Source organism: Manacus candei, unplaced genomic scaffold (assembly GCF_025592945.1).
Source record: "Manacus candei isolate 608988 ecotype Guabito, Panama unplaced genomic scaffold, ASM2559294v1 h1tg000086l, whole genome shotgun sequence".
Taxonomy (NCBI): Eukaryota; Metazoa; Chordata; class Aves; order Passeriformes; family Pipridae; genus Manacus; species Manacus candei.
Window position 1 is genome coordinate 4,380,956 of NW_026138134.1, and position 20,314 is coordinate 4,401,269.

At 46.0% G+C, this 20,314-nt stretch overlaps 1 protein-coding gene across 1 annotated transcript; it reads left to right on the forward strand.

The window, feature by feature from the left end:
- The first annotated feature begins 18,423 nt into the window (after positions 1-18,423).
- Positions 18,424-20,314, forward strand: BSX (brain specific homeobox). The gene is made up of 3 exons (XM_051812290.1): positions 18,424-18,765; positions 19,623-19,819; positions 20,075-20,314. The coding sequence occupies exons 1-3, from the start codon at positions 18,498-18,500 to the stop codon at positions 20,312-20,314; spliced, it is 705 nt and encodes a 234-aa protein (XP_051668250.1). The 5' UTR covers positions 18,424-18,497.

The window sequence follows — 20,314 nt, forward strand, 5'->3', positions numbered from 1 at the left end:
GACATTTAAAAGCAGCAACAGGGCACCTAAACCTGTGCCTGGGAGCAAGTGCAGGTACTGTGTGAGGGTACAGGAACGAGTGAGTGTCTGGACAAGTGAATTCCTGGATGAGTGAATCCCTGAACAAGTGAGTACCTGGACAGGTGAGTACCTTGTATTGTTTTTGCAGTACAGGTGCAGGTACTTGTATTGTTTTTCTCATCACCTCTGCCCCATCACTGCATTTATTTGATTTATTTGTCCCACTGCCTTTGCCCAGCAGACACGGGGACACACCAGCCCTCCTCCTGCCCTCACACCTTCCCTGCTCTTCTTCCTCTCTCCCACATCATCACCCTCATCACCCCTTTCCTGTTGATTTTCCACCAACGCCCAGCTCTCCTGCCTGGAATGATTTCCCACCGGGCAGTGGTTTATTTCAGTCGTCAAATCTCGCCTGAAATCTTTAGCCATGAAATATTTAAGCCCGGCACCAGCAAACCACACATAGTGTTAACGTGTCACAGGCTGCCTGGAGACAACATTAGGCTGTAATTTGAAAGTGAGTGAAGTGATAATGCCACGAGCCCTGCTTTTGTGAGCCTGCATTAATGCAGCTTCTGCCAGCACCAGGCATCGACAGCACATCGACTCCCACTAATAGTGGGAGGGAAGGTGGCAAAATTGGGGCTGATGCGGAAAATAAAGCGTATTGACCAGCCCACTGCAGCGCCACAGCGGCCCTTAATCCATGAGTGCCCTTGATGGGGGGGTTTTAATGCAACTTTCCAGTCAATCTCATTTGTGGGCTCACACTCTGCCTGCTGGGGAGCACTGGGAAAATGGCAGAACTCGGGTCATGCTGTTGCTCAGAGCTCATAGTTATTGATCCCGGCCGGGCTCAGGAGTCTGGGTTATAATTATTTCATTAAACCACTTAATGGTTATCAAATATGAACCCTTTCCACCCTTCCATTTCGGGAGTGTGGCGAGCTTTAAGTTTTATTGCTAATCCATGTGGAGCTTACTCTTCTCAAATTGGCTGATGCTCCCAAGTGGTCGCTGTTCCACTCCCAAAGCTCCCTGTGCAGTGATCCCAGGAGAGCCCCTCTCACGTGGCACAGGGAGCTGGGGTTATGTGTGATTGTCATCCCAAATTAAAACTGGACACCCTGGTCCCCTCTCTGACCCGTTTTTGCCATGGTGGGGTCACTCTCAGGCTGCCACAGTGAAGACACTGAGTCTTTCCCTTACACCAGGATCTGAGGGAATGGCTGGAGTTCTGTCAGGAGAGGGTTAGGCTGGATATTAGGAAAAGATTCCTCCCCTAGAGGGTGGCTGGGCACTGACCAGGCTCCCCAGGGCAGTGGGCACAGCCCCAAGGCTGCCAGAGCTCCAGGAGGGTTTGGACAATGCTCTGAGGGACAGGGGGAGATTGTTGGGGTGTCTGTGCTGGACTGGATGACCCTTGAGGGTCCCTTCCAGCTCAGGATTCTCTGATTCTATAATTCTTATGGAAGACATTTTGTGCCTCAGTTTCCCCATGTCTCAGTTTCCCCATGTCTCAGTTTCCTGCTTCACCAGTGGAGTTATTTGATTTTTTTCACTCATTTGGACCTCAGGGAAAATTATGACCAAAATCCTCCCCTTATTCAAAGACAGGCTTCTTATCCCTGTAAAGGAGGGAGAAAAACCCCCTTCCAAAGTGTTCTTGGTTTCTTTCTGAGAATGAAAACAATTCTGTTGTTTTCCTCATCTAACCACACCATGGCTGCATCCCAGTTGGTCCCAAATGTTTGAGGCAGCCTTTAGAGCATGGCAAGAAAAACACAGGCTGTTGCTGCAGCCCTGGCAGGGAGCATTTCCCTCTTCCCTGGGTATATTGTCCTCCATCTGGCAGCTCAGAGCACCTTGTACTGGAGTGATTTTGGGAGGCTCCTCAACCTCTAGAGGTGCTCCAGGCACCACCTCTGTGGGCTTTGGGGTTGGTTTGTTTTATTACAGTGACCCAAGTTACCCAAAATCCTCTTCCTTTCACTTTTCCTCCTCGTGAGTGGCAGATCAGGTCAGGGGTTAATTCCTGTAACTGGAAAACCCCAGAGGAACCGTAGGAATCCCAGGGACTCTCATCAGCTGCCCCAGGGCACCTCCTGCCCTCTCTGACACCCCAGTGCCTTTCAAAAATCCCACAGAACTCATGGAGAGAACGGGATGTGCCCAGGCCTGGGGGAACAGGGAGGAAACACCTGGGAAGGCATTTGTATTCCAGATCCATTGGAAGCCTATATTCGTCGGCACCTTTCCATTAAAACCTTGGATGCTCTGGAAAAGCTCTATCTTAATTTGAACAAACTGATTCCTGTTTCTGTGGGCAGGCAGCACAGTTCCTGCAGAGTCCTTTATCAGTATTCTGTGCTGCCTTCTGGCAGCTGCTCATTTGCTGTTGCCTCAACCTGTGCTGACCTCATTTTCTGTCACAGAGCAGTGAAGGATTTGGTAAAAATTAGTTATATTAGTAGCTCCCCATACAGCCAGTTTATTTGTGATATGACAAATATTTCAGCCATTAGGATCTTTCCATCTCTTAGCAGCTTAAATGCACTCACTTATATTCCAAATCACTGCTTAATTTAAAAGCCTATTTGTGTAGATTGTTGCAGGCATGAAAAAAAAAACCAACAACTGTGGAACACTTACCCTTTCAAATAGGCCTGTGCAGAGCTGGAGTTGTGGCTGTGATTGGATCTCCCACTCCATAACTTCACACTCTCACTAATCACTGGGTGCACAGCAGCAGCATAGCAATTCCAGGCAGGAAGGGAGGGTGTGATGCCCAGGAGGAGGGGTTGGATTGCTGCTGGCTCCTGCCCTGCTGGGATTCACTGTGCCTCAGTTTCCCCACCTGGGATTTTGGTGGGTCTCTGGAGCCACACAGGAACCCACCAGTTTGGGAATGCCCTGTGTGGGAGGGCAAGGAAGTCACTGCAGGGGTAGGGAAGGGCAGGAGGGATCCAAACCACCTCCTGTAGTGCAGAATTCCAGAATGATTTGGCTTGGAAAGGACCTTAAAGCTCATCTAGTCCACCCCCTGTCATGGGACACTTTCCACTATCCCAGGTTGCTCCAGCCTGGCCCTTGACACTTCCAGGGAATATGTGCTGTTTATACTTAGGGGGGTTTCATGTTTCCCATGACCCTAAAATAAAGATACTCATGTCTTCAACCTTGCTGGCCTCAATCCTCCACTTCAGGGAGGGAAGATGTTGGGATGCCCCTTCCTTGGTGCTGCCCCTCCTTGAATTCCTCCTGTCACTCAGCTGGGATATTTCTCCAGGCTTTTTTTTTGTCCACACCCAGGAGGCTTCAATGCTTCTTTCAGAGGCTTCAATGCTTCTTTCAGAGGCTTCAGTGCTTCTTTTAGAGGCTCTGTACCTTTTTATTTGTTGGAGGTAACATCAGGATGTAACTCCAGGGTTGCTCTAAGGAAGGTGCACCATCTCTTGCAAAGATCACAGTCAAACCCCAGGAGCTCTGGCACTCCTGTGGGGTGGTGGCTGGATCAGCCAGGCTGTCCTTGTGTTTATTCCCCTGGGAACTTCTCAGTGGCCCTTTGAGGGTTTTTTTCACCCAAAATGCAGGTTGTGTGATGCGTTTTTTTGCCTCTTCTGCCACCCCACTCCCCCTGGATCTCAGCTGTCCCTGTTGGGATGAGACACACCAGACATTTCCCTCTGACTTTTAGGAGATGAGGTTGAAATTCGGAGTTGATTTTGGAGGAATAAAGGATCCACAGGTTATCCCAGCGAATTCTGCCTCCAGGGCTCTGCAGAGGAACCAGTTCCAAGCCTTTTCCTGAGTGTTATTCCTGCCCCTGGTTTTCCCTCTCCTCCTCCCAGGTGGGCAGCTGCTGTTCCTGGATCTCACCTCGCTGGATTTGATGGATTGCAGAGCACTGGGAAGAGCAGGGATTCACCAGCTCTAAAAGGCAATGGCCCAAAGTGTCATTTGCTTTAGAGGGAAGGTTTTGTGCTCATGGCATTTGTCCCTCAGGTTCACAGGCATTGCCTGCTGCTGATAATTCTTCAGGGGCCTGAGAAGGGGTAAAAAAAGGGACTTTAAAAGTTAAATGCTGCAATTACTGCAGTTGATTATGTCAAAAATATCCATTAAAAAAAAGTTTTACAGTGGGTGATGGCAGAGGATTCTGGCTAAAAAAATTATCCTCAGCAACCAAGTCTTGATAAATTCTCCTGCACCTTTCACAATGAAGGAGTTGTGATGGAGGCACATTTAATTGCTGGAAAAAGCCTCCCAAACCCAGAGCAAACTACAATTCTTGCTTGCCTTCACTATTCAACTTGCAAGACTCTGGGAGTTCAGATGCTGATGGAAGTGTATCGATTTTGCCCTATATTGAATGCTTCCAAAAAAAAAAGAAAACCTCAACAAAAAAAAACCCACCCAGCCTCCCGTGATGCAAGTCCCATGGTTCCAATTAAAATCACCTGTTAACTTAAAAAGGTCTCTTTTTAAAAAGGCTTTAAAAGATTTTCATTTAATTGATTCAATGTAAAATGCCCTTTACAATTACCACTATAAACTACTTGTTTCCCACTGAGTAAGACCCAATTTGAGATGTTTATCAAGACTTTGCACTCTTTCCACTCTTCATACTGAGTTCTTAAATTCCTTATTGACAGCTTGCATCTGTCAGCAATGGATATTTTTAGTTGGTTGCAAGAAAGCTTTTAAAAAGGTTGTAATGGCTTGATTTTGTCTCTGTGGTCTCAGGGAATAAATCAGCCCTGAATGGCCTCATAAGTGTGGCCAGTGCTGGGCTCCCCTGATTTCAGAGCACTAAATTGACTTGATTTAACAAATTTCTCCTTTCCTTGCTCCAAGTTTGTCCATAAAGACAGTGGGTTTAGTGCAAATATCACACCCCTTGTTCTACTTTAATTTTTGTCTCTTACATGAACTAATAAATGTTGTGGCACTGGTTGGGTTCTGCTGAAGTCTGTGGGGCTTATTTAGAACTTCAGGGGTGTCCTGTGCAGGGTCAGAATGTTCCTTGTGGGTCCTTCCAAGTCAGGATATTCTCTGATTTGTCCCCAGAAGACTGATGACCCCCCCCCCCCCAAATTTAATTGAGACAACTTTGCTTTATTAGAAGACAATTTATTCCAACAATTTGCTCTCTCACTGTGCATATTTAATCCAATTTTTTCAATTTGCTTTATTAGAAGACAATTCATAGCACCACATTTTCTCTCTCACTGTGCATATTTAATCTCATTTTTTCAGTTTGCTTCATTAGCAGACAATTCATTGGGACCACATTTTCTCTCTCACGAAATTCTCTTTATTTTCAGTTTTTCAGCTGGGGAAGGCGGATGCAGAACACCACTGGTTTCCCAGTGCACAAAGTACATCCCTGTCTCCTCGTTGTGTTTTAGCCCCCCAAAATCTGTCATGAGAGAGAGCTGATCCATTCAGAAAGCCACAAAATTTTTTGTGTGCCTATGAGCTGGATGGTTTTACCACCACCAGACCCCAAAGCACATCCCTTAATAGAAAGGCACAGAAATTATCCAACCACCCAGGGAGGAAAAGCAGGAGAAATAGAAGGGTCCTAATAAAGGATCCAGAAATCAAAGCCCACCTTGTTGGGTGTTTAGAGGAGCCAAGGGAACCTCAGTGGTTTAATCTGGGAGGTTTCCCTATATAAATATAAAGGCAGCTCTCCTTTCCTTTCTCTCTCCCCTCCCCTTCTCCTGGGAAAGCTCTTCAACCAAAGGGGGTTCAAGTCTTGCAGTGCCTTGAGAAATCAAGTCATTCCTGTAACCCCAGCTCTCTGGGCATGTGAAATAGGAGCATTTTAGCAGCAAAAAACCCCTTATTTTGCAGTTTTACACCACGGGACCCTCTGATCCCACAGGTTCCCTGCAAGGGCAGGCACCAGGGAAGGGCCTTTCTGCAAAGAGGTCTCCAGGGAGCTGCTGGAAAAGGGGTTTTCCTCAGGAAAGCCAGCAGCTCCTCTGGATCTGTGAGTCCTTCAGTCCTTCCTCCCTGGCAGTCAGCACGGACGGAATTTAGCAACTACCAAGCCTAGGAGAGGCATTTTCCCCTGCAAACCCATTTTTGTGTCCATTAAAGGAGGTGCTCTGGGAGGAAGGAAAGCACTTCCCCGGCAACACGTGCACCTTCCCCCAGCACAGAACAGTAAAACACAACCCCTGGAAACAGGGGCTGGCATCTCATGCAGTTTGCTCTGGCTGGATTTCAGCCTTTCTCCACATCTTTTTTTTCTTTTTGGGAGGGAAAAAAGGGCCAAGTTTGTGCTGCTCAGCAGCGACGCTGCAATTTGTCTTTATTAAAACACACTCAGACTCACCTAAGTGTGCTTAAACCCAGCCCAGCTTTCTGACCTGGGCTTGCTGCTCATAAAAACCCTCCTAAATTACCCCAATTACAGGTTCACAAACAGAGAGTTTGTTTCCACACTTTCAATTCAAACCCCACCTATACTGGGGGGGGGGAGGTATAAAAAAAATTAAAGCCCCCAACGCTAATTACAAACCACAACAGGTTAAAGTGCCCAGCACAAAGGTGATAAATACGGGCATAATTATGGGTTATTGCAGGAGCTTAATTAGGATAGCTGTAATTAGCCTATTTTTCCCAATTTTCAATGAGCAGCAAACAAAAATCAAATGGAAAATATTTTAATTTAAAAGGCGGTCTCAGCGCGGGGTTACTAGGAGAGACTTAATTATTCATTGATAACAATAAGGGGGAGAAATCAACTCTTTTGTGCCAGGAGTGATAAAAAACGAGTCTCTCAGCCAAAAAAATAATCCCCCAGCAGGTTTAACCCTGGAATTTAGGTTCTAGTCCTAGTCTGGGAGTCCTCAGCTTCGCTTTAGTCAGGCTTAACTTGCAAACTGGCACCAACACCTTCCTGGAAAGGTCTCTCTGGTCTTTTTTTGGGGTGAGGGGGTGCTGAGCAGTGCCAAGGGGGTCCCAGAGCCCCCCAAATTTCCTGCCTGCTGGTACCTCCAGCTGCTTGGCTGTATCAGGGACATCTGAGTGGGTTTAAACACCAAAGCCTTGGAGCTGAGCTTCCCTCTTCCCAACACCCTTAAAAGGAAAGAGGGGAAGAAGGGGCAGGTTTAAGAGGCAGGTTCTAGAGGTGGGTTTAGCAGTAAAGGGACAGGAGAAGAGTAGGTTTAAATTCAGGTGCCCAGGGGCTAATTAAGTCCTTCTTTGAGACATTTGTGCTGTCAGAGCCTCCTTGAAGCTGCCTTGGAAGCAGCCTGGAAAACCTTCCTGCTGCCTCACGTTGGATCTCCAGCCTCTGGGCAAGGAAAAACTGCAGAAACCCTCAGTTTCCTTAAGATTAAACAAAATACCCAAGTCCCTGAGCCCTGCTGCTGTGGAGGGAACAGGGCACAACCCACCCTCACCCTCTCAGGGTTTTGGGGTGTTGCTTTCTGCTGAGGAGCCCCTCCTGCCAAACATCCCCCGTGGATTAAGTTGCTCATTTTGCCGGCCTTGAAAACATTTCCCTGAACAGATGAGACTCCAAGGTTCCTCTCTTTCTTGTTCATTTAGGGGTGAAAAATTGCCAGCAAGAGTTCAATTAGCATCATATCTGCTCAGCCTGGGCTGTGCTGGGGGCCTTCCTGCACCCACCCTTGGTGCCCACAATAGCAGCATCTGCTTTATTAGCAGTTGCCTAATTGAGGCTGACGTGCCCAGTTATTCTGTGCTCACAATGTGCTGCTCTGGGCTGAATGGTTAGAGGGGAAGGGATGGGGCAGCCACAAAGATGGGTTTCCCTCTGCTCCTTGGAGCTCCTTTCAGCACAGAAAGCCTGGGCTGACCTGGTGCACTGCTTTGTTCACAGAAAGGTCCTTAACTTCTGGCCCCGGCTCACGTGGCTGATTTTCCTCTGGGAGTTTGGGTTTGTTTGTAGATTTATTTATTTAGTTTTTTTTTAAATCAGAAAATGCACAGTCAACACTGTCAGGAAGGCTTCTCAACTGTGTGGAATGGAGTCCTCTTACATGAAAATTAAATTATTGTTTTTGCTGATGGTGATTGAGATGAGCTTGGCCAGCCTGGGATCCAAGGGCAACACCTTCCAAGAGCTCAGCAGATACACTTAGAAAAAACCTGGAAACACCTTTTGAAGGTCACAAACTCTTCTCAAAGAACTCTGCACAAACCTCAAGGCCGTCAGTGCTTTGGTGGGGGGATGAGATGAGCAGCACCAAACCCAAACTCCCAGAGGAACTGAAGCACAGACTACAGATAATGTATATAAATATATATATAAGTGCTTCATATGCAAGGGATGGAAGCACAGACTATAGATAATATATATAAATCTATAAAAATGCTTTATTACAAGGAACTGAAGCACAGACTATAGATAATATATATAAATATATATAAATGCTTCATATACAAGGAATTGAAGCCACAGACTTTATATAATGTATGAAAATATATGTATGCTTCATATATAAGGAACTGAAGCACAGAGACTATATATAATACTTACATTTTATATATATATATATATATGCTTCTATATAAAGAACTGAAGCCCATACTATATATATATATAAAAATGCTTCATATATAAGGAACTGAAGCCCAGACTGTATATAATATGTAAAAATATATAGAAATGCTTGATATATAAGGAAATGAAGCCCAAAGACTATATACAATATATACACATATATACATTTCCCATGTAAGGAACTGAAGCCCAGACTGTATATAATATGTATAAATGCATCATATATATAAGGAACTGAGGCACAGACTATAGATAATATATAAAAATATATATAAATGCTTCATATATAAGGAATTGAAGCACAGACTATATAATGTATGAAAAAATATATATGCTCGATATATAAGGAACTGAAGCACAGAGACTATATATAATACTTACATTTTATATATATATATATATATATGCTTCTATATAAAGAACTTCTATATATAGAACTTCTATATGAAGAACTGAATATATATATGAATTTATATATATGTATATATAAAATATATATAAATGCTTGATATATAAGGAACTGAAGCCCAGACTATATATAATATATAAAAATATATTCAAATGCTTGATATATAAGGAACTGAAGCCCAAAGACTATATACAATATATACATTATACATATATATATATATATGCTTCCTATGTAAGGAACTGAAGCACAGACTGTATATAATATATATAAATGCATCATATATATAAGGAATTGAAGCACAGACTATAGATAATATGTATAAATATATATGTTATATATATAAATAAATATAAATATGAGAACCTGAAGCCCAAAATTAAACCCTGTTACCCAGAGTTAACCCATCCCTGAGCAGACCCAAACATCCCGTGCAGGGTCAGTCCCTCCACAGCCCAAAACTGAAAAGAGATCTCAGAATTTGTGGAATTCTGGGATCTTTCCCTCCCACCCCAGCAGTGCCCAGGGATGCTGCACATCCAGGGGAAGAGTCCTGAATCTGGTGGGAGCAACTTATTAGTTAATAAAATTAGTTAATAAAATTAGTTAATCAAACTTGTGAAGCAAACCCTTCCCTAAAAATCCCGGCTCCAGGAATTGGTGGATGTGTGTGTGTGTGGAAAGGGAGCAGCACAGGAGGAACCAGGTTTCCTGTCCTTTTAGGGTTGGATGGCAATAACCTCCTGACTATGACAGCTAAATTAGCCAAGATGGCTTTCCATAATTTCTCCAAACAATCACTTAATGGGAGCGGTGTAATTCCACGAAATAGGTGAATGGAGTAGTGATCCATTTTATGGAGCCATCAATAAACTAAACCTTGCCTGCTTTTAAGATTAAACTGGAAAAAAAAAAAAAAGCCAAAAAAACCAAAACAAAACAACCCCCAAACCCTACAACCAGTGAGAGGAGAAAAAAAAAAAAGAGTATTTATCTTTACACAGAAAATTTGTGTGCTAGTAAAGTGCAGGCAGTGACAAGAATTTCAATTATTTAATCAAAAAGAAAATGAAAGTGGCTTTAAGTGTTGTGATTTGAGCCAGTGAAATCTAATGTGGGCTCACATTGAATATGAGGAAAATGGGAAGAAAATTAAAGCTGCTCCTACTTAAATCATGTGGTTACAAATGGTAAATTAGTTTCTCGATGTTTTCATTTAAGTGTTTAAGTGGAAGGTTTTATTCTTAATGTAGTGTTGTGACACAGAATAAAAACCTTATCTGTCTCTATGGCTTTTTTTCTTCCCCCCTCCGTGTTGCTGCCTTAGAAGGCAAAAGGGGAAAAAGCTGCAGCAGTATTAGACTGCTTTTGTTAAAATTGGGAGGCAATATGCTTTCACCACAAGCTCATTAAGGTAATAGATGAATAATGCCTATTAAAAATGCACTAGGCTAAATGAATTTAATGTGTGTTGCATTTGCCAGAGGATACAAACTGGAAAATTCTCTTTTTTTTTTTTTCTTTTTGTACTTATTTGGAGGCTCAAGGACTGATCTCGGCTGGGCAGAAATGCACCAACAAGCAGACACACACATTTTATGTGATTTTATGATTATTATTTATGTTCTATATATATTATAGACACCTCTCTTATATAGGAAAACGCACAGGCTTATAAAATTCTAAAATCCCCCCTATTTTGAGGACATTTTCTATGATCTGTTTGTTTCCCACTCTCTCCAAGCTTATTTTACTTGACCTGTTGGACTTGCAGGTTTAATTTTCCACCTACCACAACAAATGGCAAACTCCTTTGGCAAGACTCCTTTGGGCTGCTGAATTCCAAGTCTTGATCCCCCTCAAAGTCAAAAAACCACCCAAAATTTGGGCAGAAAACTAAGATTTTCTTTGCACTGGTGAACCTGGTGATTACATTGAATTGAGTGTTTCTCTGTTTGAAGAGCAGAAAATGAATTTATGGACTAAGAAGCCCCATAACTCATTGTTAAAAATAACAGATGGGTAGAAGCTAAATCAACACCTAAAAATATCAAATTTGTGTGTTTCCTCAGCAAGAAATCAGAGTGTTTTTAAGTCTGGGCAGTTTTCCATCACCTTTCTGGTCTAAAAAACAAATGCCAAAGTCACCACAGTGATTTTCAGGCTCACACTGAAACAATGAGTTGCTGCCTTCTCTCCAGCCACTTAATTATGAAATATTTGGGGCAAAATGTATGTTTGAGGCTGCTAATTGTCCAACTAATTTGACTGGATTTGATTGCTCTGTTAAAACCACGGTAAGGGGGAAAAGGAGAGTTGGAGAGGGATGTACAAGGCTCACTTTTGTTTGAGCAGGAAATCATGTTAAAATAAAATATCAGAAAGAGCAAGGAATAGCTGGGTTGAATCAAACATTGCAGAACTAAATAAATGGGGTTTATTTTTTAAGCATGGCCAAATCATGGAAATGTTACCTCACTGATTTGTAACCCACCTGCATCACCACTTGTTTCAGATGACTTAGAGCATTTTAATGCTTCCCTTTAAAAATTATACTGACAAATGTGAGGGAGTGTTCTGAACATTAAGCAATATTCCCTTCCATTTGAATACCTCACCCTTGGAAAGGGACAAAATCCCATTTCAGAAGGTAATTTCCAGTTTTAAAGCGTTACTTGAAGATGCATTTGCGAGATGCTGACTGGATTCTGTCCTTATTTTTCTTTTTCTTTTCCTCCCTCCCCTCCCAGACCTGTCATCCACTTCTGGAGTGCTTAAAATAAAGTGCACAGATACAGAGTAAGCTGAAACAGTCAAGAAGCCATATAATACAAAAATGTTTCGAGTAAAGTGTGTTACTCAGATCTTTCTAAAGTACATTTCTGCCTTTATTCTGAAGGCCACAGCACAGGCAACTCTGACTAATGCAAGTAATGGAACCAATCTCTGCCTTTGATCATCAAAAAAGGTTATCTTTTTCCTTTTTTTTTTGTAAACTAGGTCCAACTAGTTTTGCAATCTGTTTGGAGTAAACATGAAAGGGAAAAGGTTTAATTGTCTTTCAACCAAGGACAATTCCTTTTCTTTGCACAAAGTGCCTGGGTTTGGGCCCATCCCTGTGACACACACACCTGAGTCGTGACATTTGTGTGCATCAGGTGATACAACCATTTGTGTGTTTAAAGCAGGAGGAAAAACCAGCCCTAACTGATTTATAAAATCCTCTTTCCAGTAGAATTGACCTTTTAACTGGAGGCTGAATCGTGTTTACAGGGGCTGAGTGTGGTTTGGAGATAATTTTCAGGGGAGCTGCTCAAAATATAAAATATAAACATGGACCTGAGGGCCTTGATAGAGATCTGGGGGTGAGAGAAAGCTGCTCCTTCACCCTGTTTATAAACACTTATTTCCTCTGCATACACTGTGATTCAAACTATAAATTTAAAGACTTAGAAAAGTGGGGTTTTTGTTCCACAGGCTGCCAAGGTTGGATGTTTTCTCCGTGTCTGATACAGGAGGTCAGCCTGGATGGTCATAACAGCTCCCTCTGACCTCAGAGTGCATCATCAGTTGTCTGCTTTTTGGTTTTAAGGCTTCAAAACGAGACACTTTAAGGTTGGAAAGCGAAGAGTGGAATTGGAAAGAAAATCAAAGTATTTGAGTCATTTTGGTTTCTGTGCTCTGCTGGTTTTTATTTAAGTTACTTCTCACTCACTCCAGCCTGAGCTCACGCTTGGGGGTTGTATATTCAGTGTTTCTCCAAGTGGAAAAGGGATATGAGGTTTTCACGAGGAAAACCACGAAGAAAAGTAGGGAGACAATGGGAATAAAATCAAGGTTGAGTGGATAAGAAAGGGAAAAGGAGGATTATCCTGCCCCAGAGGTTAAAAGCAAGGACGTACACGGTTCAGACATCACGAAATTGGGGAAACAAGGGAGGTCCCGAGCCATTAATGCAGAAAAGTGACTCAAAATGTTGGGTTGTGCAGATGCTTGTTACACAGCTGGAATGAAAGAGCACCAGTGAGCATTAATGTGCTAAAGGCAACAACAAAGCGGGGACTGGAGGAGCAAGAATGGATTTTTTTAGAGAGCAGAGGATTAGCCCAGATCCCAAAGTACAGATGGCGTTGGGTGAAATAATCACCTCGGCCTCGAGGGAGCCAGCAGTGCCCATGGGTTGGTCACACCACGAGGAGGAATTGAGATGCAACCAAATGAAGAGGAGACTAATTGAAAGCAGGTCCCAGGGAAACTTCTAAGCCTCCCTCCCAATTTCTGGCTCATCCCACCCCCCCCCCCCCCCAAAAAAAAAAACAACAAAAAAAAAAGAAAAAAAGAAAGAAACAAAGAAGAAGGAATAATCTTGCTGTGTTTTGGAACAGTCCAGATGACCCTGCTGAAGTTGAAAACAAATGTTAGAGAATTAAAAAGGTCTTGGTTAATAAGAATCACTATTTTATGGAAGTGTTTAGACCAAACCTGCCAATGCTAACACTTTCATTCTCTTTCTGCAAGTTCCCTGCCTTCAGAAAATGCTCAGGATTTCCAGCTAATGAGGCCAATTTTTGGCACAGAGATAAAATTCTGGATCTAGGAATAGAACCCCCGAGCTCGTGCACACACAGTTGGGTTTGGGAGGTGTGGAAGGAAGCTGCAGTCTGGTTTTACACTTTAAATTTCATTTTGCCCCTCAGTGATGCCATACCTCCTTTTATCCCTGAGATTCTTGCAGTTATTGGTAGTGATACAAACCTCAAAAATGCCTTCCTGTCTCAACACCTTCTTAATGTGGCATCAGCCACCCTTCCATCCCCTGTGCTTTTCACCTGGAACTACAGCCCTGAAATTATTGTGCTGTTCATGGGGAGATTCAGTGATTCTGTGGGAATAACACAGACCCAGCTTTTGACCTGAGTGTTTCTTGTCAGGGGATAAAATAACAGGCTGATTTCTTCTCTGTTTCTCACTCTGCCTCCTCTTCCTCTCAGCACAGATGAAGGACAGGGCCATGGGATGACACATTTCTGAGGCAGCAAAAGCCAAGGGGGAGTTCTGACTCTTGGAAAACTCCGAATCTTCTCCTGGTTAGGAGTTAAACCCCTCTTTGATGCTCCTTTCCCCTCCCACCCTCTCTCAGCCCTGGGACAACCTCCCAGGCCCTGTGGTTTCAGGCAGCACTTCACCTCAAAGCCCATCCACCACACCCTCCTTGGGCTGGTGCCAAGGCACAGCAGAGGGTTTCCAACACTAAAATATCCATGGAATCACCGAATATTCCAAGCTGGACCCACAGAGAGCCCAGCTCCTGATTCTCTGTGGCAATGCTGACATGCCAGGAGAAGCCTCTGGTGCAGACCCAAGCTGGTGCTCAGGGGGTTCCCACCACTGCCTTTATCTCGTGCCAGCTGAGCTGAATTTTATAAAATCACAGCATCCCTGCTCCTGGATGGGTTTTCCACAGCCTGCAGGGTGGTGGGAAGCAGGGTTGGGTGCCAGGTGTAGGCACAGGTAGGTGGGGTGTGGAAGGGCAGAGGGGCTGGAGCAAGACAGGAGTGTTTTTGCCTCTCCCCAGCAGCACCACGGGTCAGGGGCACCTGCTCCTGCAGGGTGGGAAGTGGTTTTTGCCTGAAGCACCAGGATGGAACATTCTCCATTAAGCCATGCTTTGTGTTCAAAAGACCTCTCTCTATGTTACGTGTGTGGCTACTCAACCTGAGCTCTTCAGACCTCTTTCCTGCAGCCAGGCTCCCATTTCGAGCATATCAGGGCTGTCTGGTTTTAATTTAACCCTTCCTTTTGGAGTGGATTTGTCTTGAAAGGCATGAAAAGGCCGGGCTCCCGAGCTACCTCACCTCTTCAAGAGCCACAGGAAGGTAAGTGCATGTATTTTTAAACTGCACCAAACTTATCCCTAATGCAGCACACTGAAACAAAGCTGCCAACATCAGCGTGGCTGCACCGGCCTTTTAAATGACCCCCGAGGTTTTGAGTCAAATAAATTTCTGTTTTCCTGGGCAAAATTCTCCCTGTGATACCTTGAAATGATCTGAAGCGTGCAAGTAATGATGGCTGGGGTTTATCTAAGCAAAGCACACGTGTCATGTGTGTTATTAAATCATGAAAGGGAGAGGTGTGTACATACACGGGGAGGATGTGTTTGTAAAAGTTAATAAAGCTCTTTGAGCCTGTAAGAATCATTTTATTCTATTGAAGAAACAACAAACAAACTCCACAGCAGTGTGGCTGCCTGGGTTAGGTATCAACCATGAGGTTTGGGGGTCCAGCCCCCCACGGTGTAAAAGTGCAGCTTCAAGGGGCAATTCTGCTCCTCCTAAACGGGGAGGGAAACACAGAGGGAGTAAAACAGCCAAACCTGCAGCTTCTCCCTGCCTTGCCCTCTTGTTTTCCCTCTTAGATGTGTCCCTCAGCCCAGCAGAACCTCAGCTTCTGCCCAGCTTTGGGGCAGCTGCTGCTGAATTTGGTGAAAAGCTGTCAGAGCCCCTCACCAGGAGCCCCTGCCCTGCTCACCCAGGAGGTTGGCAGCAAAAAGGGATGATGTGTGCTTGCAAAAACCCCCAGGAATACCTGCTGTGGGCATGTCTGGCCAGCTAAAAAGGCCAGCCTGGCATCTGGGGGCTGCTCCTTGGGGAGGGCACGTTTGGGGGTCCCTGGGTGAGATCCATCCTGCTGGTCCCCCCCAGCCCAGGGACCTGCAGGAGAGGGGCAAAAGGAGAAGAGGTTAGAGACTTCTGGGGCAAAGAGGGTGGGAAGCCCCTGGCACCCCATTTCTGTCCCAAAAAGCCATGAAATGTTAAATTTAAAACATCCCTGGGTGTGAGGGCTGCAGGGCAGAGGTCCCTCCTTCCTGGAGCCTTTCCCTTCTCCACAGATGGGGGTTATCACCTCTGCTTCTTGCCCCTGAACTGGCACCAGCACCTGAAGTGCCACTGCCTGGTTTGGGGATGGGTTTTGCTGCTGTTGTTGCAAGAAAACATCAAAAGACCCCAACCCCCCCCCTCCTTTATTTCTCTGTACCCTAAACAAAGAGGGACCCCAAAAAGCGGCCCCTCTCAGTGTGGTTTCAGGCAAGAAGCTCTTGCCTGAGTCCCAGAGCTGCCACCCAATCTGGCTGAAGCAACACAAATTTAATCTTTCAGATCTGCTTTAAATAAATATATTTATGGGCTGAGTAAAGCCCCAGCCCTCCCAGAGAAGAAATCTCAGCTGATGAAATGGCCAGTCAAGCAGCTTATACACTCCATGTTGGGCTTTAGACCCTTTTAATCACTGTTAATTCATTTACTCATTTGCTCCTCAGAGAAAGTTGTTGGCATGTTTTTAAACCCCCAGCCAAAACCCCGGGGTGATGCTGAAATGGGCATTTGAGGAGGGGACACCACGACAGATTTGTTACATTTATCTATTTATTTATCTGTTCATACGTCTATCAATTTATTTATTTATTCTTCCCAGAGAAAAAGAGGGAGTTTTGTGGACAGCACAGGGAGGGGAGAGATTTTTCCCCCAGTTCTGAGGGGCTGCTTCTGCTTCTCTGAATTAGTGCACCTGCATCCACACTCTGCAGGCAAGAGTTTATATCTATATATCTATATATCTATGTATCTAAATACCTATATACCTATATATCTATGTATCTAAATACCTATATACCTATACATCTATATATCTATATATCTATATATCTATATATCTATATACCTATATATCTATATACCTATATATCTATATACCTATATACCTATATATCTTTATATCTATATACCTGTATATCTATATATCTATATACCTATATATCTATATATCTATCTATAATATATACAAGAATACAATATAATATATAATATAAATATAATGATTGGCATAAATATATAGATATACAAAAATACACAATATAAGAATATACAGTAATATATAAATATACAAAATATACAATATGAGAATATAATACAATATATAAATATAATAAGTAAAAGAAATTTAAAAATATATATTAAATACGTATATATGTTGTTTAAGTGAGTGCTGACTGCCTGCACGTGGACACTACAGGGGTAAAACAAGGGGTGTGTGTGGCTCTAACACACACAGGGTGAAAAACGCCCGCGTGGGTTTTCCCGGTGGGATGGGGAGCTCTCTGCTCCCCCCCGAGTTTTGGCACTGCTGCAGGAGCCACATCTTCATCCCACCCCCGCGTGTCCGTGCCCGGCGGTGGCGGAGAATCGACGGCGTGGCACATTCATTAAAGCCCGACGGTTGCCATTTCTATTCTTTTAAAGCTTTTTCCTCATCTATTTACCGTTTACCAGCTCATCCATATGGAAGACATGGCTTACACTTCCCAGAGAACTGTACTTTTAGGACTAATTGATTCGGGTAATTAATTTGTTCTACCTGCTGGATCAGATGGAAGCGCTGTCCGTGTGCCCAAGGATTAGCACTTGCCTTTCTAACATCTTTCTTAATTATCTAATAGCATGGGTTGTGCGAATTCTGGCTCTATTAGAACACTTTTACTATTAACGGTAGTGATTGGAATTGTGATGACAACTCGATTTCAACAAATTAGAGCTTAAAATCAGGAGATGAAGGAGAAGCGCCTTCTTTTAATTTCCCTGAGTTTAACATCAATAATTAGAGCAATTTTCCGAGATGCGAACCGAAATTACCTCGGCTATGATGTGGTGTATCACCCTCATTTTAGCAAATTGACTCCGGGGAAATGAATGTTACAGATTAGAGGGAAAAAAAAAAAAAAAAAAAAAAAGACAAACAGAGGAAAGAACCCCCAAAAAAAGTCGTGGCTCAACAGAGAGCGGGGAAGGGACGGGAACAAAACCCCAACGGGGTGAGAAGCTGAGCGGGAAGGGAGAACCTGCGTGCGCGGGGACAGGTCAGGGGAGCTTTAGGAGCGGTTTGAACCGCTAATTTATTTTCCCCGAAGTTTTCTCTTTTTAAAAATAAGGGGGGGGCGGAAAGGAGATAACACTGAGATTTGGGAAAACGCTCCGAGGGGGCCGAGCGGGCTGGTGCGCTGCGGGGTGCGGATGATGCTGCGGGGGGTGCTGCGAGGCACCGGAGCTGCTCCAAAGCGGCTCCTCGCCCCCGGGGTGGTTTGGGTGGCCCGGCAGGCCCGTCCCCCCCCTGCTCGCCATTGGCTCGCCGCGCAGCCCCCTTCCCACCGCGTCTCAAAGGCGCGCAGCGCCCCGCGCATCCCCGACCCGCCCGCCTCGCCTCCCCCGGCTCCGCCAGGTTATTTCTGGCCGGGGGATATTTTATTTATTTTATTTTAAATTTTTTTTACAATTATTATCGTTATTTATTTTTACTCCGTCTCTTTTTAAAAACTGTTGTTTATTTATTTTTGTCGTCGTTATTTTTGTTTATTCCCTTTTCCGCCCCCGGGGGTGCAGCCGCCCGCCCCCCTCTCCCCCTCCTCCGGCAGCTCAGCCCGGCTCGTTCCCTTCCGCGCTGCCCGAGGGGGACACAAGCGACATGAACCTCAACTTCACGTCGCCCGTGCACCCCGTGTCGGCGCCCAGGCCCACCTCCTTCTTCATCGAGGACATCCTGCTGCACAAGCCCAAACCCCTGCGGGAGGTGCCCCCCGAGCACTTCCCGGGCTCCTTGGCCTCCCGCGTGCCCCTCTTGGACTATGGGTACCCCCTGATGCCAACGCCGACCCTGCTGGCGCCTCACCCGCACCCTGCCCTGCACAAGCCGGAGCATCACCACCACCACCCCTATTTCCTCACCACCTCGGGTAAGCGCGGGAGGGACGCGGGGAGTTTGGGATGGTGAGGTGGGGACTCGGGTGGGGTCAAGAGTGAAAGACGAGCCCCTCCGGGGTGGGTGGGCATCTTCCTACACCCCTCACCGACGCGCTGGCTGCATCCCCCGGGGCAGGAGCGCCGGGGAGCCCCGGGCAGCACCGCTTCGTTAGTGGGGAGAAGGGAGAGCAGCCGACCGCGCTGCGGCTCATCCTTCACTCGGCTGCCCGAAATCTTGAGGCTTTCCCTCTCTGTGCCTTTAATTTTATTTTTTTAGAATCACTTTTATTTTGGGACCGATAGCCTCTCTTTTTCCTTGCGCTGTCCAACCGGGCTTCGCTTTCCCACCACCGGGGCTCTGCCGCTCCTCTCCCGCATCCCGGAGCTCTGTCTGCTCTTCCCCGGGCCCGTTCCTTGCTCTGGAAGAAGAAAACCTCAAAAGTTTCCCACTGGGCAGCCCAAAATGTGCACCAGCGGTGCCGCGGAGGACCGCTCTCCTCCTCCCAGCTTTTTCCAGGGCTCCCTTGTGTTTTTCCATGCCCGTTTCGTTGTGGTTTCGTTGCCGGGAGGGCGCAGTCTCGACTCCCCTCCGGTGGCAGCGCTGCGGGCACTGCCCGCGCTGCCTTCGCCTTCCCTGGGTGAGCTCGAAGCGCTTGGAAAAGCCAACAGGATCCCCCAAATCAAACGAATAAATCGACCTCAGAAACGAAATAAACGAAAAAACCAACAAAAATTTAAAAGAGGCAGGGGGAGATCCCACCCCGAGCCGCCGCAGCCTCTCTGCGGGTTCCTCCCGGCCCCGGGTCCCTTCCCGACCGCAACCCGGGGTCTCCGCCGTGTGTCCCCCCAGGAATGCCGGTGCCAGCCCTTTTCCAGCACCACGCTCACGCCGAGCTGCCCGGGAAGCACTGCCGGCGCCGCAAAGCCCGCACCGTGTTCTCCGACTCGCAGCTCTCCGGGCTGGAGAAGAGGTTTGAGATCCAGCGGTACCTCTCCACGCCCGAGCGGGTGGAGCTGGCCACGGCCCTCAGCCTCTCCGAGACCCAGGTACGGGGTGGTGGGGACAGGCATCACCCTGCCGGGAAGGGCTCTGGCACCTGTGCCCACCCCTAATCCCGTCCAGCATCCCCTGTATCACACTGAGCATCCCCACATCCCATCCATCCGGAATCCCCGATACCCCCTCCAGCATCCCCAAATTCCATCCTGCATCACCACATCCCCTCCGACATCCTTCTCCCTTTCATTTTTATTACTTTTTTCCCTCCCCCTCCCTTCTCCTTCTTTCCCCGCTCTCCCCAGGTGAAAACCTGGTTCCAGAACCGCCGCATGAAGCACAAAAAGCAGCTGAGGAAAACCCAGGACGACCCGAAGCAGGCGGGCGGCGAGGAGAGCCGGGAGCCGAGCTCCCCCGAGCCCGAGCTGCCCGAGCCGGCCGGCGCCGAGCCCCGCAAGGGTCCTCCCGGCCCTTTCCTGCTCCAGGACCCCGAGGACGAGGTGGACATCCTGGAGGAGGGGGATCTCTGCCCCCACCGCCTCTAG

Excerpts from the sequence above, each read along its gene's own strand:
- BSX (XM_051812290.1), top strand. The coding sequence starts at position 18,498 with ATGAACCTCAACTTCACGTCGCCCGTGCACCCCGTGTCGGCGCCCAGG. Across the intron at positions 18,766-19,622 it reads CTATTTCCTCACCACCTCGG|GAATGCCGGTGCCAGCCCTT; the intron begins GTAAGCGCGGGA and ends GTGTCCCCCCAG. Across the intron at positions 19,820-20,074 it reads TCAGCCTCTCCGAGACCCAG|GTGAAAACCTGGTTCCAGAA; the intron begins GTACGGGGTGGT and ends CGCTCTCCCCAG.